The 25,215-nt window shown below is 35.9% G+C and overlaps 2 protein-coding genes across 2 annotated transcripts; both read right to left on the bottom strand.

Moving 5' to 3' along the window:
• Positions 1-25,047, bottom strand: LOC126376837 (uncharacterized). The gene is made up of 3 exons (XM_050024387.1): positions 22,338-25,047; positions 2,101-4,927; positions 1-553 (listed from the first exon to the last, which is right to left on the bottom strand). The coding sequence occupies exons 2-3, from the start codon at positions 2,385-2,387 to the stop codon at positions 1-3; spliced, it is 840 nt and encodes a 279-aa protein (XP_049880344.1). The 5' UTR covers positions 2,388-4,927; positions 22,338-25,047.
• Positions 12,247-22,342, bottom strand: LOC126376629 (uncharacterized). The gene is made up of 2 exons (XM_050024153.1): positions 19,509-22,342; positions 12,247-17,960 (listed from the first exon to the last, which is right to left on the bottom strand). The coding sequence occupies exons 1-2, from the start codon at positions 19,793-19,795 to the stop codon at positions 17,081-17,083; spliced, it is 1,167 nt and encodes a 388-aa protein (XP_049880110.1). The 5' UTR covers positions 19,796-22,342; the 3' UTR covers positions 12,247-17,080.
• Positions 25,048-25,215: the final 168 nt, after the last annotated feature.

Raw genomic sequence — 25,215 nt, 5'->3', positions numbered from 1 at the left:
CTATTCTAAAGTCAAGTTGCGATTTGGGAAAGGTCTCATTAAATTTGATTTTAAACTAAACGCTTCGTCCCCTATAAACACATATGGTTGTTCAGGTCCACTGGAATTAGGTAGTTTGGCAGATTTTGGTATATTTAGTTGTCCAAGAGCTATCATTTTGCCTAAGTTACTGTTTTTAAAAATGTTACTGTCTGCTTCTCTTCCACATGATCCAATATCAACAGCAGTAAATAAACAGTTTGCATCAGCTAAAGCAAAAAGGACGATTGAAAAGAATTTTTTATAGTTGTAAAAGTTTGAACCACTGTGAGCTGGTTTCCTTATTCGAACATGTTTGCCGTCTATAGCGCCTAGACAATTCGGATAATCAGTTTTTTTGTAAAACGTGTTAGATATGTTTATCCACATTTCTTCTGTGGGCTGGGGTAATTCCAAAGGCATTAATATTTCCCACAAAACCGAGCAGGTTTCACAAACAATTGCAGATATTGTAGATTTCCCCGTTAAAAAGTCTTCGCTTAAGGTACCATAGGTTGCTCCTGTAGCTAAAAACCTGTAAACAAAATTATTATCTTACTAATATTATAAATGCGAAATTTTGTGAGGATGTTTGGATGAATGGATGTTTGTACTTTTTCAGATTGACCTGGGTCTTGGATGTTTGTTTTTACATATATTTGTTATAAAATATAGTATTGTTGAATCAATATCCTATAACACAAGCTTCGAACTTAGGCCGGTCACATACATTCGGAATTACGTCTCGGAATTCCGATTCGAAATATCGATTCGTAATATCGAACGCATTAAATCCATGTACACATCTATCAATCAACCACATACTCAGTTGTTTTCCGTTCGAAATTTAATCTGATTCGGAATTCCGTATGATCGTTCAACTGAGCCTTGTTATTCCGAACGGAAATAAACGTATATGTGTGATATATTAACGGAATCCCGAAACAGTAATTCGAATCGAAATTCCGAATGTATGTGACCGGCCTTACTTTGGGGCTAGCATTTCGTTTTTCCGTATAGGTATATTTATTATTATCCTTATCATCCAGTCATTTATTACAGTTCAAGAACTTCAAAAAAAATGGAAACATCTCAGAGATTATTTTGTTCGAGAAAAAAATAAAGAAAATAATATGAGAAGTGGAAGTGGTGCCTCAAAAAAACGTAAAACACCGTATTTGGACATGCTCCAGTTTTTGATGACGTCACGGACTTCGAATACTTCTATCTCAAATTTACAACCAACATCATCACATTCACAAGAAAGTGACAGTTCTTTCAATATCAATGAAGACAGTGTTGATATTTTAGAAAGCTCATCGGAGCAGTCGTCTGCTTCAAAAACAACTAGAAAGGAAAAGGGATTGACATTATTTCAGGAAAGTTTGTTGAATTCCATGAAAAAACAAGAAGAAAAGAATATGAATCCACATCTTAATTTTCTTTTATCTTTGTTACCAGACATGCAAACGATGTCTGAAAGGCAATTATTTGAATTCAAATTTGAGATAATGAAGGTCTTACAAAAAATTAAATACAGTGATAACTATGGCAGTTACGGATCGGGTCTTTCGAGTAGTGCATATGAGGATCAACCACATTATGAATATAATAGGGTGGGTTATGGATACATGTCATCAACATACAGTAACCGACCACAACCAAATTCATCCCAACCATATCAAAACAGTGCCTCACCTTTACAAAGCAACGCCAATGAGCCCTTGGCATCATCGCCATCAAATTCTAACGTTTTTGAAGAAAGAGCAACATTAGATGAACAATCAGAGTCTGATTCTGTTGAAGATATTGAGCGAATTATCCAAGGGGGTTTATAAAACTATTTGAACTCAATACAGTCAGTGGCAAATTCGGTCTAGCGAGCCAAACACCAGAAATAACTATTACTTACTTAATATTCAGTCTAGGGTCGCCTTCATCGAAATTGATGAGGAGGACTTTATATTACTAAGCCAAGATGTGTCTATTTAAAACATGTTCCTATTGTGTGAGAAATTGTGATTTATATATAATTACCTAGTAAATGTTGATTTAAACTTACTATATTTTTAATTTACTTACCTCAAAGTAATCATTAATCTTTCTTCTGGCTCAATAGCACGTCTATAGTTAGTATCCTTTTTATATATTTTGGTACGTATTAATGACAATAATTCATCAAAAGATTTTAGAGACATGCGAAAATATTTCTTGAATTTATCAGGGTAACATCTGTATTCCAAATATAAACGATGAAACTGACCAAGATGATATCTCTTTAAATTTAGAGGATGTACCCAATTTTTTCTCTTACTACTTTCTTCATCTTCCTCAAGAGCTTCGTGAATAGCCAATATATTAACGAACATTATTTAGTTAACACTCGAGTCACCAGTTTTGAAATGTGAACTGAGATATACTGCGCGAAACTCAAGCCACTCAGCTCTTTTATATGAAAAATAGTCGGCCGCTCAGCGTACGCATTTGGTGTGAACGTATACAAGCCGACTGTTTTGTTCACACCAATGGCGTATTGTCAGCTACAGCGTATTGTAAGCTTAATGTGAACAAAAAATACCATTTATTTTTACGTTCACACTGAGGCTTATAGTGAGCCTGCGCACAATCGGCGGCTGACTATACGTTTGGTGTGAACACGCACTTAGGCTGTATGGGTTATGTGCCTTTGCCTCTTCTTCAGAGTGGACGAAAATAACAAAAAAAGTTGTCTCTGGTCGTAACGGCGGTTGGTTGTTGTACTTGTTTGTTGACTTTGTTGATTTACCGTTAATATGAAGAGAAGTAAACTGTGGTCGTATTTCAAAAAAGAAGACAGTGATGCCGTTTGCACACTTTGTAATAAACGAATTAAAACATCTGGAAATACAAGCAATCTAGCATCACATATGAAACACAAACATCCAGAAAATTTTGATGTTGATAAATCTATGGATAAGTCACAACGGTAAGTCAAAAGTTCCTCAGTTAATAAATACGAATTCTATGATTTAGATAAGATTTTATGGAAATATTACAATATTTAACGTTTATTTTAATGAAAGTGCTACACCCCCTGAAACACCTGCTAATTCTGCTGAAGCTTCTTGTTCGTCTGCTGTGGTTGTTGCTCCAGTTATTAAGTCCCCTACTCCTCCAAGTACGTCTGGAAACACTCCGAAAATAAAAAATGCTTTTGAAAATGTGTATCAATATTCTAAAGGAGGTGCAAAATATGACCGAATTACAGATGCTATTGCATATTTCATTGCTGTTGATAACAGACCATTTTATGCAGTTGAAGGAAAAGGTTTTAAACATTTGATTAAGCAATTAGCTCCCTTGTATAGAGTGCCTTGTCGGGAAACGATCAAAGCAAAGATTGATAAAAAGTATGAGACATTATCAAAAACTGTGGCCGAGAAATTTAAGAATGTGGAACATTTTTGTTTAACTACAGATATTTGGACAGAGATAATGACTAACACTGGTTATTTGGGACTTACGGTTCATTTTTTGGAACAGAATGAATTGCAAGTTTTCCAGTAAATATGATGAAACTGGGAACATTCGTGAAAGTGCTATAAACACACATTGTATAAGTGTAGGAACTATAATCATTTATGTAACCATAGTTATAATCTTTTTCATTTATATACTTTATAAAATTAAAATTGTATACTTACGGTATCGCAGCCCTCAGTCGGGTAATCAACCCTCCGATGGCTTAAACGGGGGAGGAGTTATGTGCCCCATACAAGGTAGAGGACCCAACATTGTCGTCTCCTCTTAATGCGTAGACTGTTGTCAGCACTTTGTCATGTCTTAAGAATTTAGAACAATAACAAAAACAGGATGTGCAACTCAGTAACGGTTGACATTCTGGGAACGAACCGCCTACGCAATACGAGGCTACCTTTTTAATTAAGCATAGCATTAAGTCAGATTCTATTGTAGAGCTCCGTCGATCAGACGTATAGGATAAGTTTAGTTTTTAAAAAAGCTCCACGTCTACCACGACATTTGACTACGTATTATTTGTTTATTAGTATAAATTCATTTATATGACTGATTTCATTGTGGTTTTAGGTCAGTTTTATGTTAGCCTATGAAAATGTGAATCTATATAATAAATACTTGCTAGGTAATTTGTATTCATATGGAGGTTTAATATCACGCAATATCGTCTCTGGATTTTTTTCCAAACGATCAAAGCGAATTTTGAATAAAGCAGCGATAACACGTACCAATTCGGAATACATTGCTGGTTATCTTGACTTTATTGTAAATAATTCCATCCATAAAAACCAGCAATAGAATGCTGAATCGGGATGAGTAATCGCTTCTTCAAATTCGTACATGTTGGTATTTTGGCTTAAGGGTGATGCTTTGTTGTGAATATGTTGATGTGTGTCTCATATTTAATTTTAATTATTAAAAACAGATACTATTATTTTTTTAATGATAATGAATGTACTAGTAGGTATTAATCCAATTATTCTCTTTCAGACAATGCCGTTTAACATTGTACAGACTGTGGAAAAAGGACGACCCACATTAAGTATTATACCGTATATTTGGGAGGACGATGGAAAACTATTCTGGCCTACAGAAAAACTTAAAAACCGAGCACGACTCGCAAGAGACGAAAACTCTTTTCCAAATCCAAATTGGGACATTTTGGATTGCGTGGTAAAACGAAGTAATATTGCAACGTACGCCGAAGCGCAAAACGAACTACGTATCATGGAAAATTATACAGACACAGACAATGAAACAAGTGAATCGCGCCCTAGCCCAGCACCTGTAAGACCAGCGGCAATACCACCAGCAAACCGTTTTGAAAATATGGTGCAAAATTTGGTAAGTGATTAAATTTTTTTCAGCAATACATATAAACATTTAATAAAAACTTGTGTATTGCACCAAGCGCAGGCTGCCGGAGGGTTACAATTTAGTGCCTGTGGTATTTTATTCTAGTAGGCTAGGCCTAGGCACCCCTAAAACGGAGAAAATTGTTTTTATTTATGGCAACACTGCAATTAATTTACCTATTTATGATTTAATATATTTTTTGGATTTTCTCAGATAATTTTATTTCAAGAAGACTAATTTGGCACTAAACAGATTTAGATCAAACTCTTTACCTACATACTAAAATATACAAAGCTTAACTATAAATTTTTCTGAAAATAATGAATGGATTCGTTGGCTCGTGGTTATGTCGGCGACTCATCAACCACGGATGTAAATTCGACTATCTAATTCCATATGTAAATTATTATTGGAATAAAAATAACAGCCCAACTTCAAAGTTTTATTATCGTACAAGACAAAAGTTATGATTTTTTGTTTGTTTCAGATGCCAAGTGCCTTCAACGCGGGAGGTACACAAATTAATTCTATTTCTGCTACAAGCAATCAGATCGAAACTAATGATGAAATGTCATGTCTAACCGTCTTCGACGGCGAACAGTGTATTGCAAATCAAAACATTTTAATTCAAAAAGTTAATAACCAAGAATTAATACTGCAAAATCTTGTTGAAAGCGTTCAAAGACTTACTCAAAAAGCGTCCGAGTTGTCTGTACAATTAGATGAACGCACGTTAAAATTTGTGGAAAAAATCGAGCAGCCAGTGTCTGTTACTTTATTAAAAGACGCTAACCAAGTTGATAATGAATCGTTTATTTTTAAACAAATAAGTGACAAGCAACAATTAGACAATCTGGAAAGAAGTTTAATTAATAAAACTGAGAGATCAAACTACAACAACAGCTGGGATTTTTGTTTCAACCATGTGAAGGAAATGGCTTGACCTTTGCCTATAAATTGATCGACTCAATGGTTTCACGGGAGCTTCTGTGTGAATGCTCCTGGTCTGGGGGAAGCCGTGGCAACGTTTCGTAGGTCCCTATAAAAGACTAAATAAACTTTGTCAAATTCTTCTGTGATATGATACGTTCATGGGATTGTAAATTTACTATGGGACAAAATGAAAAGTTTTTTAAGGGCATTCTGAAAAATGCTGTTAAAAGGAAGTCAATGAAGATCCTCTTCAAAACGAGTCCGAAAAATTAAATCAAAACCAAAACACCAGTGTGCGTTACCCCAACAAGAAAGTATCTCCTAGAGTTATATGAGTAGAACGTATAGTTGGTGCCTTATCTGCTGTAAATGTGCCCCCACATAAAAAATGTGTGCCCCCTGTCGTTTCGAAAAAAAATCGAAAAAACGATTCTTGCTGGGGTAACGTTTTTCTAGCAGGAAAATTCTAAACGAATGATCGGAGAGAGAAAAACTGTGCATGGCCAGATAGCATATATGTGTGCCAAAATGTGCCCCCAAAAATAAAATCTGTGCCCCTTCAGATTTTCGAGATATTGCATTTCCTGCTGGAGTAACGTTTTGATGAATAGTATATCTCTAAAACCATTGCATGTGCCCCTGTAGAATAAACATACGCGAGTAGCTCTTAATGTGTGCCCCTTTGTGCCCCAATTAGATTTTAGAAAATATTTATAGTTTTCAAGTTATCGCGGTTTTATGAAAACCCGAAAAAACATCGCAGCGCCTAAATGAGACAAGGCATAACTTCGCTGAAAACTGTATTCGGTCTTTCTTGACGCTAATAATAACCATACAAAGTTTCAAAAATGTTCATGCATGCGTTTTTGAATAATCTTGCTAAAAGTAAAAACGATGGTGTCATAACTTTGACGGCAAAATACAAGGAACTGGCACAATCCCAGATGTGTAGGTGTAAACCAAAATCTTGTGCCTTTAGTCAAAAATATATGGTGAAAATATTGAGCTTCAAATGTTACGCATTAAGTAAATATAAACAAAAAACCAAAATATGTAAACAACGGCTGGTTATCCGACCAAATCTGAATGACTACTAAAAAGCGACGGATTCATTTGTTACATTGTATCAATCAAAGGTCAGTATGAATCATTTGATTGCTTTTCGAAGGAGAATCTACAAAATTAAAATTTGTGTATTTTGGCAATTATTGAGTATATTATATTTTTACATAAACTGCCTATATACGTCCCACTGCTGGGCACAGGCCTCCCCTCAATCAACCGGAGGGGGTATGGAGCATACTCCACCACGCTGCTCCACTGCGGGTTGGTGGAGGTGTTTTTACGGCTAATAGCCGGGACCAACGGCTTAACGTGCCCTCCGAAGCACGGAATCATCTTACTTTTTCGGACAATCAGGTGATTCAAGCCTGAAAAGTCCTTACCAAACAAAGGACAGTCTCACAAAGTGATTTCGACAATGTCCCCATCGGGAATCGAACCCGGACCTCCAGATCGTGAGCCTAACGCTCTAACCACTAGACCACGGAGGCTGTTATTAAATGGAAGAAAGATGCGAAATTATTGCGGAATTTTAATGAGCCCAGACCAGTACCGCGAATTTGGATACTTGATAGAAAATAAAACAACCTTCAGTAGTAGGCTGAAGGACTCGAACACATTGGAGCGGCTATGGTTTGGATGCGGCCTGAAAGATTCTATATTTATAGTAGTCTCTACAGATTCAGATGCGGAGAGTAGATTGGTACTTTCCGGAATGCTGCTTGATATACGTAGCGAGAATCCATTCACAGATGGACCTGGTATGTATGATTATGCATTGCAAAGATTGAATTCACTCGACGAACGTATCAATCTATGTGACCGAATTCGGAATAAGTTATCTGAACGAAAGCATTATCGATGGTGCGGAGCCGAATATGAATCACTATTTAACTCGAATATCGTGCGCAACTCCAGCGAAATTAATGGACTCGCACTACTTGGGAGAGGAATGAATGATTCGGGTGTTTGGGAAGGAACGTACCCGAAGATGCGCCTGAACGATCACTCCGGGGAGGTCTTTCGCCACATATCTACAATCGATGAGTTAGGGCAACGTAAGCTTGCGATAATAATGCATTCTATGGCTATCTCTGGTAGCACCATCGTTTATGTTGGATCGGCGCCCGGGGACGAGTGGTTGTCGGCTCTTAGAATGTATCCAAGCGTGAAACGAGTAATTTCAATAGATCCTCGAGAGTTATCTCTCCATAGCGACCTCAGAATTGAGCACAACCGAGTAAGAATCACTTCTCCATATGAGCTATACGATATGGTCGGAGAGGAGACGGCATGTGTTCTCATATGGGATGTGCGTGGGGACGCGTCCTCTGAGGACGCCAGGGATACACTTATCTTGGGCGAGATAGCTCTTCTAAATTTAATACTAGCAGATGAGAGGTTTCAGCGGCATTTCTTTCTATGTCATATTATATTTTTATGAGAGAAAATTGAGTAGGGTGACCATGCATACATAAAAAATATTCACTTTTAGATATATCTATTTTGCCAGTCCAATTTACCCTCATTTACAAAATATTCTTTATAGAAGTCCCTCACCCTCTGACCTGATGTGGACATAACAAATCGCGATGTTCGTACATCTCGAAGACTACAAGTCCTTAATTGATCTTTGAAATTGATGCCTTCTCTTCTACGAACAAAATTGTGAAGCACGCAAGTGGCTTGTATTATTTTAATAACATTTTTGACATCAGTATTTATACTTGAATGTAATACTCTCCACTTATTAGACAAAATACCAAATGCACATTCAACACATCTCCTTGCTCGACAATGACGAAAATTATATGTGCGCTATTCTAAAGTCAAGTTGCGATTTGGGAAAGGTCTCATTAAATTTGATTTTAAACTAAACGCTTCGTCCCCTATAAACACATATGGTTGTTCAGGTCCACTGGAATTAGGTAGTTTGGCAGATTTTGGTATATTTAGTTGTCCAAGAGCTATCATTTTGCCTAAGTTACTGTTTTTAAAAATGTTACTGTCTGCTTCTCTTCCACATGATCCAATATCAACAGCAGTAAATAAACAGTTTGCATCAGCTAAAGCAAAAAGGACGATTGAAAAGAATTTTTTATAGTTGTAAAAGTTTGAACCACTGTGAGCTGGTTTCCTTATTCGAACATGTTTGCCGTCTATAGCGCCTAGACAATTCGGATAATCAGTTTTTTTGTAAAACGTGTTAGATATGTTTATCCACATTTCTTCTGTGGGCTGGGGTAATTCCAAAGGCATTAATATTTCCCACAAAACCGAGCAGGTTTCACAAACAATTGCAGATATTGTAGATTTCCCCGTTAAAAAGTCTTCGCTTAAGGTACCATAGGTTGCTCCTGTAGCTAAAAACCTGTAAACAAAATTATTATCTTACTAATATTATAAATGCGAAATTTTGTGAGGATGTTTGGATGAATGGATGTTTGTACTTTTTCAGATTGACCTGGGTCTTGGATGTTTGTTTTTACATATATTTGTTATAAAATATAGTATTGTTGAATCAATATCCTATAACACAAGCTTCGAACTTAGGCCGGTCACATACATTCGGAATTACGTCTCGGAATTCCGATTCGAAATATCGATTCGTAATATCGAACGCATTAAATCCATGTACACATCTATCAATCAACCACATACTCAGTTGTTTTCCGTTCGAAATTTAATCTGATTCGGAATTCCGTATGATCGTTCAACTGAGCCTTGTTATTCCGAACGGAAATAAACGTATATGTGTGATATATTAACGGAATCCCGAAACAGTAATTCGAATCGAAATTCCGAATGTATGTGACCGGCCTTACTTTGGGGCTAGCATTTCGTTTTTCCGTATAGGTATATTTATTATTATCCTTATCATCCAGTCATTTATTACAGTTCAAGAACTTCAAAAAAAATGGAAACATCTCAGAGATTATTTTGTTCGAGAAAAAAATAAAGAAAATAATATGAGAAGTGGAAGTGGTGCCTCAAAAAAACGTAAAACACCGTATTTGGACATGCTCCAGTTTTTGATGACGTCACGGACTTCGAATACTTCTATCTCAAATTTACAACCAACATCATCACATTCACAAGAAAGTGACAGTTCTTTCAATATCAATGAAGACAGTGTTGATATTTTAGAAAGCTCATCGGAGCAGTCGTCTGCTTCAAAAACAACTAGAAAGGAAAAGGGATTGACATTATTTCAGGAAAGTTTGTTGAATTCCATGAAAAAACAAGAAGAAAAGAATATGAATCCACATCTTAATTTTCTTTTATCTTTGTTACCAGACATGCAAACGATGTCTGAAAGGCAATTATTTGAATTCAAATTTGAGATAATGAAGGTCTTACAAAAAATTAAATACAGTGATAACTATGGCAGTTACGGATCGGGTCTTTCGAGTAGTGCATATGAGGATCAACCACATTATGAATATAATAGGGTGGGTTATGGATACATGTCATCAACATACAGTAACCGACCACAACCAAATTCATCCCAACCATATCAAAACAGTGCCTCACCTTTACAAAGCAACGCCAATGAGCCCTTGGCATCATCGCCATCAAATTCTAACGTTTTTGAAGAAAGAGCAACATTAGATGAACAATCAGAGTCTGATTCTGTTGAAGATATTGAGCGAATTATCCAAGGGGGTTTATAAAACTATTTGAACTCAATACAGTCAGTGGCAAATTCGGTCTAGCGAGCCAAACACCAGAAATAACTATTACTTACTTAATATTCAGTCTAGGGTCGCCTTCATCGAAATTGATGAGGAGGACTTTATATTACTAAGCCAAGATGTGTCTATTTAAAACATGTTCCTATTGTGTGAGAAATTGTGATTTATATATAATTACCTAGTAAATGTTGATTTAAACTTACTATATTTTTAATTTACTTACCTCAAAGTAATCATTAATCTTTCTTCTGGCTCAATAGCACGTCTATAGTTAGTATCCTTTTTATATATTTTGGTACGTATTAATGACAATAATTCATCAAAAGATTTTAGAGACATGCGAAAATATTTCTTGAATTTATCAGGGTAACATCTGTATTCCAAATATAAACGATGAAACTGACCAAGATGATATCTCTTTAAATTTAGAGGATGTACCCAATTTTGTCTCTTACTACTTTCTTCATCTTCCTCAAGAGCTTCGTGAATAGCCAATATATTAACGAACATTATTTAGTTAACACTCGAGTCACCAGTTTTGAAATGTGAACTGAGATATACTGCGCGAAACTCAAGCCACTCAGCTCTTTTATATGAAAAATAGTCGGCCGCTCAGCGTACGCATTTGGTGTGAACGTATACAAGCCGACTGTTTTGTTCACACCAATGGCGTATTGTCAGCTACAGCGTATTGTAAGCTTAATGTGAACAAAAAATACCATTTATTTTTACGTTCACACTGAGGCTTATAGTGAGCCTGCGCACAATCGGCGGCTGACTATACGTTTGGTGTGAACACGCACTTAGGCTGTATGGGTTATGTGCCTTTGCCTCTTCTTCAGAGTGGACGAAAATAACAAAAAAAGTTGTCTCTGGTCGTAACGGCGGTTGGTTGTTGTACTTGTTTGTTGACTTTGTTGATTTACCGTTAATATGAAGAGAAGTAAACTGTGGTCGTATTTCAAAAAAAGAAGACAGTGATGCCGTTTGCACACTTTGTAATAAACGAATTAAAACATCTGGAAATACAAGCAATCTAGCATCACATATGAAACACAAACATCCAGAAAATTTTGATGTTGATAAATCTATGGATAAGTCACAACGGTAAGTCAAAAGTTCCTCAGTTAATAAATACGAATTCTATGATTTAGATAAGATTTTATGGAAATATTACAATATTTAACGTTTATTTTAATGAAAGTGCTACACCCCCTGAAACACCTGCTAATTCTGCTGAAGCTTCTTGTTCGTCTGCTGTGGTTGTTGCTCCAGTTATTAAGTCCCCTACTCCTCCAAGTACGTCTGGAAACACTCCGAAAATAAAAAATGCTTTTGAAAATGTGTATCAATATTCTAAAGGAGGTGCAAAATATGACCGAATTACAGATGCTATTGCATATTTCATTGCTGTTGATAACAGACCATTTTATGCAGTTGAAGGAAAAGGTTTTAAACATTTGATTAAGCAATTAGCTCCCTTGTATAGAGTGCCTTGTCGGGAAACGATCAAAGCAAAGATTGATAAAAAGTATGAGACATTATCAAAAACTGTGGCCGAGAAATTTAAGAATGTGGAACATTTTTGTTTAACTACAGATATTTGGACAGAGATAATGACTAACACTGGTTATTTGGGACTTACGGTTCATTTTTTGGAACAGAATGAATTGCAAGTTTTCCAGTAAATATGATGAAACTGGGAACATTCGTGAAAGTGCTATAAACACACATTGTATAAGTGTAGGAACTATAATCATTTATGTAACCATAGTTATAATCTTTTTCATTTATATACTTTATAAAATTAAAATTGTATACTTACGGTATCGCAGCCCTCAGTCGGGTAATCAACCCTCCGATGGCTTAAACGGGGGAGGAGTTATGTGCCCCATACAAGGTAGAGGACCCAACATTGTCGTCTCCTCTTAATGCGTAGACTGTTGTCAGCACTTTGTCATGTCTTAAGAATTTAGAACAATAACAAAAACAGGATGTGCAACTCAGTAACGGTTGACATTCTGGGAACGAACCGCCTACGCAATACGAGGCTACCTTTTTAATTAAGCATAGCATTAAGTCAGATTCTATTGTAGAGCTCCGTCGATCAGACGTATAGGATAAGTTTAGTTTTTAAAAAAGCTCCACGTCTACCACGACATTTGACTACGTATTATTTGTTTATTAGTATAAATTCATTTATATGACTGATTTCATTGTGGTTTTAGGTCAGTTTTATGTTAGCCTATGAAAATGTGAATCTATATAATAAATACTTGCTAGGTAATTTGTATTCATATGGAGGTTTAATATCACGCAATATCGTCTCTGGATTTTTTTCCAAACGATCAAAGCGAATTTTGAATAAAGCAGCGATAACACGTACCAATTCGGAATACATTGCTGGTTATCTTGACTTTATTGTAAATAATTCCATCCATAAAAACCAGCAATAGAATGCTGAATCGGGATGAGTAATCGCTTCTTCAAATTCGTACATGTTGGTATTTTGGCTTAAGGGTGATGCTTTGTTGTGAATATGTTGATGTGTGTCTCATATTTAATTTTAATTATTAAAAACAGATACTATTATTTTTTTAATGATAATGAATGTACTAGTAGGTATTAATCCAATTATTCTCTTTCAGACAATGCCGTTTAACATTGTACAGACTGTGGAAAAAGGACGACCCACATTAAGTATTATACCGTATATTTGGGAGGACGATGGAAAACTATTCTGGCCTACAGAAAAACTTAAAAACCGAGCACGACTCGCAAGAGACGAAAACTCTTTTCCAAATCCAAATTGGGACATTTTGGATTGCGTGGTAAAACGAAGTAATATTGCAACGTACGCCGAAGCGCAAAACGAACTACGTATCATGGAAAATTATACAGACACAGACAATGAAACAAGTGAATCGCGCCCTAGCCCAGCACCTGTAAGACCAGCGGCAATACCACCAGCAAACCGTTTTGAAAATATGGTGCAAAATTTGGTAAGTGATTAAATTTTTTTCAGCAATACATATAAACATTTAATAAAAACTTGTGTATTGCACCAAGCGCAGGCTGCCGGAGGGTTACAATTTAGTGCCTGTGGTATTTTATTCTAGTAGGCTAGGCCTAGGCACCCCTAAAACGGAGAAAATTGTTTTTATTTATGGCAACACTGCAATTAATTTACCTATTTATGATTTAATATATTTTTTGGATTTTCTCAGATAATTTTATTTCAAGAAGACTAATTTGGCACTAAACAGATTTAGATCAAACTCTTTACCTACATACTAAAATATACAAAGCTTAACTATAAATTTTTCTGAAAATAATGAATGGATTCGTTGGCTCGTGGTTATGTCGGCGACTCATCAACCACGGATGTAAATTCGACTATCTAATTCCATATGTAAATTATTATTGGAATAAAAATAACAGCCCAACTTCAAAGTTTTATTATCGTACAAGACAAAAGTTATGATTTTTTGTTTGTTTCAGATGCCAAGTGCCTTCAACGCGGGAGGTACACAAATTAATTCTATTTCTGCTACAAGCAATCAGATCGAAACTAATGATGAAATGTCATGTCTAACCGTCTTCGACGGCGAACAGTGTATTGCAAATCAAAACATTTTAATTCAAAAAGTTAATAACCAAGAATTAATACTGCAAAATCTTGTTGAAAGCGTTCAAAGACTTACTCAAAAAGCGTCCGAGTTGTCTGTACAATTAGATGAACGCACGTTAAAATTTGTGGAAAAAATCGAGCAGCCAGTGTCTGTTACTTTATTAAAAGACGCTAACCAAGTTGATAATGAATCGTTTATTTTTAAACAAATAAGTGACAAGCAACAATTAGACAATCTGGAAAGAAGTTTAATTAATAAAACTGAGAGATCAAACTACAACAACAGCTGGGATTTTTGTTTCAACCATGTGAAGGAAATGGCTTGACCTTTGCCTATAAATTGATCGACTCAATGGTTTCACGGGAGCTTCTGTGTGAATGCTCCTGGTCTGGGGGAAGCCGTGGCAACGTTTCGTAGGTCCCTATAAAAGACTAAATAAACTTTGTCAAATTCTTCTGTGATATGATACGTTCATGGGATTGTAAATTTACTATGGGACAAAATGAAAAGTTTTTTAAGGGCATTCTGAAAAATGCTGTTAAAAGGAAGTCAATGAAGATCCTCTTCAAAACGAGTCCGAAAAATTAAATCAAAACCAAAACACCAGTGTGCGTTACCCCAACAAGAAAGTATCTCCTAGAGTTATATGAGTAGAACGTATAGTTGGTGCCTTATCTGCTGTAAATGTGCCCCCACATAAAAAATGTGTGCCCCCTGTCGTTTCGAAAAAAAATCGAAAAAACGATTCTTGCTGGGGTAACGTTTTTCTAGCAGGAAAATTCTAAACGAATGATCGGAGAGAGAAAAACTGTGCATGGCCAGATAGCATATATGTGTGCCAAAATGTGCCCCCAAAAATAAAATCTGTGCCCCTTCAGATTTTCGAGATATTGCATTTCCTGCTGGAGTAACGTTTTGATGAATAGTATATCTCTAAAACCATTGCATGTGCCCCTGTAGAATAAACATACGCGAGTAGCTCTTAATGTGTGCCCCTTTGTGCCCCAATTAGATTTTAGAAAATATTTATAGTTTTCAAGTTATCGCGGTTTTATGAAAACCCGAAAAAACATCGCAGCGCCTAAATGAGACAAGGCATAACTTCGCTGAAAACTGTATTCGGTCTTTCTTGACGCTAATAATAACCATACAAAGTTTCAAAAATGTTCATGCATGCGTTTTTGAATAATCTTGCTAAAAGTAAAAACGATGGTGTCATAACTTTGACGGCAAAATACAAGGAACTGGCACAATCCCAGATGTGTAGGTGTAAACCAAAATCTTGTGCCTTTAGTCAAAAATATATGGTGAAAATATTGAGCTTCAAATGTTACGCATTAAGTAAATATAAACAAAAAACCAAAATATGTAAACAACGGCTGGTTATCCGACCAAATCTGAATGACTACTAAAAAGCGACGGATTCATTTGTTACATTGTATCAATCAAAGGTCAGTATGAATCATTTGATTGCTTTTCGAAGGAGAATCTACAAAATTAAAATTTGTGTATTTTGGCAATTATTGAGTATATTATATTTTTACATAAACTGCCTATATACGTCCCACTGCTGGGCACAGGCCTCCCCTCAATCAACCGGAGGGGGTATGGAGCATACTCCACCACGCTGCTCCACTGCGGGTTGGTGGAGGTGTTTTTACGGCTAATAGCCGGGACCAACGGCTTAACGTGCCCTCCGAAGCACGGAATCATCTTACTTTTTCGGACAATCAGGTGATTCAAGCCTGAAAAGTCCTTACCAAACAAAGGACAGTCTCACAAAGTGATTTCGACAATGTCCCCATCGGGAATCGAACCCGGACCTCCAGATCGTGAGCCTAACGCTCTAACCACTAGACCACGGAGGCTGTTATTAAATGGAAGAAAGATGCGAAATTATTGCGGAATTTTAATGAGCCCAGACCAGTACCGCGAATTTGGATACTTGATAGAAAATAAAACAACCTTCAGTAGTAGGCTGAAGGACTCGAACACATTGGAGCGGCTATGGTTTGGATGCGGCCTGAAAGATTCTATATTTATAGTAGTCTCTACAGATTCAGATGCGGAGAGTAGATTGGTACTTTCCGGAATGCTGCTTGATATACGTAGCGAGAATCCATTCACAGATGGACCTGGTATGTATGATTATGCATTGCAAAGATTGAATTCACTCGACGAACGTATCAATCTATGTGACCGAATTCGGAATAAGTTATCTGAACGAAAGCATTATCGATGGTGCGGAGCCGAATATGAATCACTATTTAACTCGAATATCGTGCGCAACTCCAGCGAAATTAATGGACTCGCACTACTTGGGAGAGGAATGAATGATTCGGGTGTTTGGGAAGGAACGTACCCGAAGATGCGCCTGAACGATCACTCCGGGGAGGTCTTTCGCCACATATCTACAATCGATGAGTTAGGGCAACGTAAGCTTGCGATAATAATGCATTCTATGGCTATCTCTGGTAGCACCATCGTTTATGTTGGATCGGCGCCCGGGGACGGGTGGTTGTCGGCTCTTAGAATGTATCCAAGCGTGAAACGAGTAATTTCAATAGATCCTCGAGAGTTATCTCTCCATAGCGACCTCAGAATTGAGCACAACCGAGTAAGAATCACTTCTCCATATGAGCTATACGATATGGTCGGAGAGGAGACGGCATGTGTTCTCATATGGGATGTGCGTGGGGACGCGTCCTCTGAGGACGCCAGGGATACACTTATCTTGGGCGAGATAGCTCTTCTAAATTTAATACTAGCAGATGAGAGGTTTCAGCGGCATTTCTTTCTATGTCATATTATATTTTTATGAGAGAAAATTGAGTAGGGTGACCATGCATACATAAAAAATATTCACTTTTAGATATATCTATTTTGCCAGTCCAATTTACCCTCATTTACAAAATATTCTTTATAGAAGTCCCTCACCCTCTGACCTGATGTGGACATAACAAATCGCGATGTTCGTACATCTCGAAGACTACAAGTCCTTAATTGATCTTTGAAATTGATGCCTTCTCTTCTACGAACAAAATTGTGAAGCACGCAAGTGGCTTGTATTATTTTAATAACATTTTTGACATCAGTATTTATACTTGAATGTAATACTCTCCACTTATTAGACAAAATACCAAATGCACATTCAACACATCTCCTTGCTCGACAATGACGAAAATTATATGTGCGCTGTTCTAAAGTCAAGTTGCGATTTGGGAAAGGTCTCATTAAATTTGATTTTAAACTAAACGCTTCGTCCCCTATAAACACATATGGTTGTTCAGGTCCACTGGAATTAGGTAGTTTGGCAGATTTTGGTATATTTAGTTGTCCAAGAGCTATCATTTTGCCTAAGTTACTGTTTTTAAAAATGTTACTGTCTGCTTCTCTTCCACATGATCCAATATCAACAGCAGTAAATAAACAGTTTGCATCAGCTAAAGCAAAAAGGACGATTGAAAAGAATTTTTTATAGTTGTAAAAGTTTGAACCACTGTGAGCTGGTTTCCTTATTCGAACATGTTTGCCGTCTATAGCGCCTAGACAATTCGGATAATCAGTTTTTTTGTAAAACGTGTTAGATATGTTTATCCACATTTCTTCTGTGGGCTGGGGTAATTCCAAAGGCATTAATATTTCCCACAAAACCGAGCAGGTTTCACAAACAATTGCAGATATTGTAGATTTCCCCGTTAAAAAGTCTTCGCTTAAGGTACCATAGGTTGCTCCTGTAGCTAAAAACCTGTAAACAAAATTATTATCTTACTAATATTATAAATGCGAAATTTTGTGAGGATGTTTGGATGAATGGATGTTTGTACTTTTTCAGATTGACCTGGGTCTTGGATGTTTGTTTTTACATATATTTGTTATAAAATATAGTATTGTTGAATCAATATCCTATAACACAAGCTTCGAACTTAGGCCGGTCACATACATTCGGAATTACGTCTCGGAATTCCGATTCGAAATATCGATTCGTAATATCGAACGCATTAAATCCATGTACACATCTATCAAATCAACCACATACTCAGTTGTTTTCCGTTCGAAATTTAATCTGATTCGGAATTCCGTATGATCGTTCAACTGAGCCTTGTTATTCCGAACGGAAATAAACGTATATGTGTGATATATTAACGGAATCCCGAAACAGTAATTCGAATCGAAATTCCGAATGTATGTGACCGGCCTTACTTTGGGGCTAGTATTTCGTTTTTCCGTATAGGTATATTTATTATTATCCTTATCATCCAGTCATTTATTACAGTTCAAGAACTTCAAAAAAAATGGAAACATCTCAGAGATTATTTTGTTCGAGAAAAAAATAAAGAAAATAATATGAGAAGTGGAAGTGGTGCCTCAAAAAAACGTAAAACACCGTATTTGGACATGCTCCAGTTTTTGATGACGTCACGGACTTCGAATACTTCTATCTCAAATTTACAACCAACATCATCACATTCACAAGAAAGTGACAGTTCTTTCAATATCAATGAAGACAGTGTTGATATTTTAGAAAGCTCATCGGAGCAGTCGTCTGCTTCAAAAACAACTAGAAAGGAAAAGGGATTGACATTATTTCAGGAAAGTTTGTTGAATTCCATGAAAAAACAAGAAGAAAAGAATATGAATCCACATCTTAATTTTCTTTTATCTTTGTTACCAGACATGCAAACGATGTCTGAAAGGCAATTATTTGAATTCAAATTTGAGATAATGAAGGTCTTACAAAAAATTAAATACAGTGATAACTATGGCAGTTACGGATCGGGTCTTTCGAGTAGTGCATATGAGGATCAACCACATTATGAATATAATAGGGTGGGTTATGGATACATGTCATCAACATACAGTAACCGACCACAACCAAATTCATCCCAACCATATCAAAACAGTGCCTCACCTTTACAAAGCAACGCCAATGAGCCCTTGGCATCATCGCCATCAAATTCTAACGTTTTTGAAGAAAGAGCAACATTAGATGAACAATCAGAGTCTGATTCTGTTGAAGATATTGAGCGAATTATCCAAGGGGGTTTATAAAACTATTTGAACTCAATACAGTCAGTGGCAAATTCGGTCTAGCGAGCCAAACACCAGAAATAACTATTACTTACTTAATATTCAGTCTAGGGTCGCCTTCATCGAAATTGATGAGGAGGACTTTATATTACTAAGCCAAGATGTGTCTATTTAAAACATGTTCCTATTGTGTGAGAAATTGTGATTTATATATAATTACCTAGTAAATGTTGATTTAAACTTACTATATTTTTAATTTACTTACCTCAAAGTAATCATTAATCTTTCTTCTGGCTCAATAGCACGTCTATAGTTAGTATCCTTTTTATATATTTTGGTACGTATTAATGACAATAATTCATCAAAAGATTTTAGAGACATGCGAAAATATTTCTTGAATTTATCAGGGTAACATCTGTATTCCAAATATAAACGATGAAACTGACCAAGATGATATCTCTTTAAATTTAGAGGATGTACCCAATTTTTTCTCTTACTACTTTCTTCATCTTCCTCAAGAGCTTCGTGAATAGCCAATATATTAACGAACATTATTTAGTTAACACTCGAGTCACCAGTTTTGAAATGTGAACTGAGATATACTGCGCGAAACTCAAGCCACTCAGCTCTTTTATATGAAAAATAGTCGGCCGCTCAGCGTACGCATTTGGTGTGAACGTATACAAGCCGACTGTTTTGTTCACACCAATGGCGTATTGTCAGCTACAGCGTATTGTAAGCTTAATGTGAACAAAAAATACCATTTATTTTTACGTTCACACTGAGGCTTATAGTGAGCCTGCGCACAATCGGCGGCTGACTATACGTTTGGTGTGAACACGCACTTAGGCTGTATGGGTTATGTGCCTTTGCCTCTTCTTCAGAGTGGACGAAAATAACAAAAAAAGTTGTCTCTGGTCGTAACGGCGGTTGGTTGTTGTACTTGTTTGTTGACTTTGTTGATTTACCGTTAATATGAAGAGAAGTAAACTGTGGTCGTATTTCAAAAAAAGAAGACAGTGATGCCGTTTGCACACTTTGTAATAAACGAATTAAAACATCTGGAAATACAAGCAATCTAGCATCACATATGAAACACAAACATCCAGAAAATTTTGATGTTGATAAATCTATGGATAAGTCACAACGGTAAGTCAAAAGTTCCTCAGTTAATAAATACGAATTCTATGATTTAGATAAGATTTTATGGAAATATTACAATATTTAACGTTTATTTTAATGAAAGTGCTACACCCCCTGAAACACCTGCTAATTCTGCTGAAGCTTCTTGTTCGTCTGCTGTGGTTGTTGCTCCAGTTATTAAGTCCCCTACTCCTCCAAGTACGTCTGGAAACACTCCGAAAATAAAAAATGCTTTTGAAAATGTGTATCAATATTCTAAAGGAGGTGCAAAATATGACCGAATTACAGATGCTATTGCATATTTCATTGCTGTTGATAACAGACCATTTTATGCAGTTGAAGGAAAAGGTTTTAAACATTTGATTAAGCAATTAGCTCCCTTGTATAGAGTGCCTTGTCGGGAAACGATCAAAGCAAAGATTGATAAAAAGTATGAGACATTATCAAAAACTGTGGCCGAGAAATTTAAGAATGTGGAACATTTTTGTTTAACTACAGATATTTGGACAGAGATAATGACTAACACTGGTTATTTGGGACTTACGGTTCATTTTTTGGAACAGAATGAATTGCAAGTTTTCCAGTAAATATGATGAAACTGGGAACATTCGTGAAAGTGCTATAAACACACATTGTATAAGTGTAGGAACTATAATCATTTATGTAACCATAGTTATAATCTTTTTCATTTATATACTTTATAAAATTAAAATTGTATACTTACGGTATCGCAGCCCTCAGTCGGGTAATCAACCCTCCGATGGCTTAAACGGGGGAGGAGTTATGTGCCCCATACAAGGTAGAGGACCCAACATTGTCGTCTCCTCTTAATGCGTAGACTGTTGTCAGCACTTTGTCATGTCTTAAGAATTTAGAACAATAACAAAAACAGGATGTGCAACTCAGTAACGGTTGACATTCTGGGAACGAACCGCCTACGCAATACGAGGCTACCTTTTTAATTAAGCATAGCATTAAGTCAGATTCTATTGTAGAGCTCCGTCGATCAGACGTATAGGATAAGTTTAGTTTTTAAAAAAGCTCGACGTCTACCACGACATTTGACTACGTATTATTTGTTTATTAGTATAAATTCATTTATATGACTGATTTCATTGTGGTTTTAGGTCAGTTTTATGTTAGCCTATGAAAATGTGAATCTATATAATAAATACTTGCTAGGTAATTTGTATTCATATGGAGGTTTAATATCACGCAATATCGTCTCTGGATTTTTTTCCAAACGATCAAAGCGAATTTTGAATAAAGCAGCGATAACACGTACCAATTCGGAATACATTGCTGGTTATCTTGACTTTATTGTAAATAATTCCATCCATAAAAACCAGCAATAGAATGCTGAATCGGGATGAGTAATCGCTTCTTCAAATTCGTACATGTTGGTATTTTGGCTTAAGGGTGATGCTTTGTTGTGAATATGTTGATGTGTGTCTCATATTTAATTTTAATTATTAAAAACAGATACTATTATTTTTTTAATGATAATGAATGTACTAGTAGGTATTAATCCAATTATTCTCTTTCAGACAATGCCGTTTAACATTGTACAGACTGTGGAAAAAGGACGACCCACATTAAGTATTATACCGTATATTTGGGAGGACGATGGAAAACTATTCTGGCCTACAGAAAAACTTAAAAACCGAGCACGACTCGCAAGAGACGAAAACTCTTTTCCAAATCCAAATTGGGACATTTTGGATTGCGTGGTAAAACGAAGTAATATTGCAACGTACGCCGAAGCGCAAAACGAACTACGTATCATGGAAAATTATACAGACACAGACAATGAAACAAGTGAATCGCGCCCTAGCCCAGCACCTGTAAGACCAGCGGCAATACCACCAGCAAACCGTTTTGAAAATATGGTGCAAAATTTGGTAAGTGATTAAATTTTTTTCAGCAATACATATAAACATTTAATAAAAACTTGTGTATTGCACCAAGCGCAGGCTGCCGGAGGGTTACAATTTAGTGCCTGTGGTATTTTATTCTAGTAGGCTAGGCCTAGGCACCCCTAAAACGGAGAAAATTGTTTTTATTTATGGCAACACTGCAATTAATTTACCTATTTATGATTTAATATATTTTTTGGATTTTCTCAGATAATTTTATTTCAAGAAGACTAATTTGGCACTAAACAGATTTAGATCAAACTCTTTACCTACATACTAAAATATACAAAGCTTAACTATAAATTTTTCTGAAAATAATGAATGGATTCGTTGGCTCGTGGTTATGTCGGCGACTCATCAACCACGGATGTAAATTCGACTATCTAATTCCATATGTAAATTATTATTGGAATAAAAATAACAGCCCAACTTCAAAGTTTTATTATCGTACAAGACAAAAGTTATGATTTTTTGTTTGTTTCAGATGCCAAGTGCCTTCAACGCGGGAGGTACACAAATTAATTCTATTTCTGCTACAAGCAATCAGATCGAAACTAATGATGAAATGTCATGTCTAACCGTCTTCGACGGCGAACAGTGTATTGCAAATCAAAACATTTTAATTCAAAAAGTTAATAACCAAGAATTAATACTGCAAAATCTTGTTGAAAGCGTTCAAAGACTTACTCAAAAAGCGTCCGAGTTGTCTGTACAATTAGATGAACGCACGTTAAAATTTGTGGAAAAAATCGAGCAGCCAGTGTCTGTTACTTTATTAAAAGACGCTAACCAAGTTGATAATGAATCGTTTATTTTTAAACAAATAAGTGACAAGCAACAATTAGACAATCTGGAAAGAAGTTTAATTAATAAAACTGAGAGATCAAACTACAACAACAGCTGGGATTTTTGTTTCAACCATGTGAAGGAAATGGCTTGACCTTTGCCTATAAATTGATCGACTCAATGGTTTCACGGGAGCTTCTGTGTGAATGCTCCTGGTCTGGGGGAAGCCGTGGCAACGTTTCGTAGGTCCCTATAAAAGACTAAATAAACTTTGTCAAATTCTTCTGTGATATGATACGTTCATGGGATTGTAAATTTACTATGGGACAAAATGAAAAGTTTTTTAAGGGCATTCTGAAAAATGCTGTTAAAAGGAAGTCAATGAAGATCCTCTTCAAAACGAGTCCGAAAAATTAAATCAAAACCAAAACACCAGTGTGCGTTACCCCAACAAGAAAGTATCTCCTAGAGTTATATGAGTAGAACGTATAGTTGGTGCCTTATCTGCTGTAAATGTGCCCCCACATAAAAAATGTGTGCCCCCTGTCGTTTCGAAAAAAAATCGAAAAAACGATTCTTGCTGGGGTAACGTTTTTCTAGCAGGAAAATTCTAAACGAATGATCGGAGAGAGAAAAACTGTGCATGGCCAGATAGCTTATATGTGTGCCAAAATGTGCCCCCAAAAATAAAATCTGTGCCCCTTCAGATTTTCGAGATATTGCATTTCCTGCTGGAGTAACGTTTTGATGAATAGTATATCTCTAAAACCATTGCATGTGCCCCTGTAGAATAAACATACGCGAGTAGCTCTTAATGTGTGCCCCTTTGTGCCCCAATTAGATTTTAGAAAATATTTATAGTTTTCAAGTTATCGCGGTTTTATGAAAACCCGAAAAAACATCGCAGCGCCTAAATGAGACAAGGCATAACTTCGCTGAAAACTGTATTCGGTCTTTCTTGACGCTAATAATAACCATACAAAGTTTCAAAAATGTTCATGCATGCGTTTTTGAATAATCTTGCTAAAAGTAAAAACGATGGTGTCATAACTTTGACGGCAAAATACAAGGAACTGGCACAATCCCAGATGTGTAGGTGTAAACCAAAATCTTGTGCCTTTAGTCAAAAATATATGGTGAAAATATTGAGCTTCAAATGTTACGCATTAAGTAAATATAAACAAAAAACCAAAATATGTAAACAACGGCTGGTTATCCGACCAAATCTGAATGACTACTAAAAAGCGACGGATTCATACATATCGATGACCTTCTTTACTTTACTCACTAACCGGTTCACACGTGTTGTGCCTGAGTACACTGAAGTAGAAAAGTAATAACTAATAAAATAAAGTTGTTATTGGATTATATTTTAATAGCTGTTTCTATGACCTTACACATGATTAAGTACATTTATAAGAGCCATTTTCAAATAAAATGTACATGTGACTAACATACTCAAAATCGTGACCAAACTGTTTTGTGACATACCTGTATTTTTATACTAATGTAAATAATAATTTCCACATCAACAAGCTGTTTCATTTATATAGTCACAAGGTGCATTTAATATATTTTTTAATTAGCCCTCAAAACTTTTGAACGCGACTGTAAGGACAACAGCTTAGGTATAATACGTCCAATAAAGAAGGTCCTCGTTAAGTATGAATCCGTCGCTTTTTAGTAGTCATTCAGATTTGGTCGGATAACCAGCCGTTGTTTACATATTTTGGTTTTTTGTTTATATTTACTTAATGCGTAACATTTGAAGCTCAATATTTTCACCATATATTTTTGACTAAAGGCACAAGATTTTGGTTTACACCTACACATCTGGGATTGTGCCAGTTCCTTGTATTTTGCCGTCAAAGTTATGACACCATCGTTTTTACTTTTAGCAAGATTATTCAAAAACGCATGCATGAACATTTTTGAAACTTTGTATGGTTATTATTCAGGTTTAAGAAAATTTATTCTCATAAGAATTTTACAATTCACTTACATGAGAAACTTAAAAATATTTTAATATAAGTAATATATGTTTGAGACAAGCGTACGAATTACAATATTTCTATTTTCTACTATAAAAAATAAAACGAGGTAGGTAGTTGACGAATAATTTGCATG

Source organism: Pectinophora gossypiella, chromosome 21, assembly GCF_024362695.1.
Source record: "Pectinophora gossypiella chromosome 21, ilPecGoss1.1, whole genome shotgun sequence".
Classification (NCBI taxonomy): Eukaryota; Metazoa; Arthropoda; class Insecta; order Lepidoptera; family Gelechiidae; genus Pectinophora; species Pectinophora gossypiella.
This window is presented reverse-complemented; position numbering and strand designations above follow the sequence as displayed.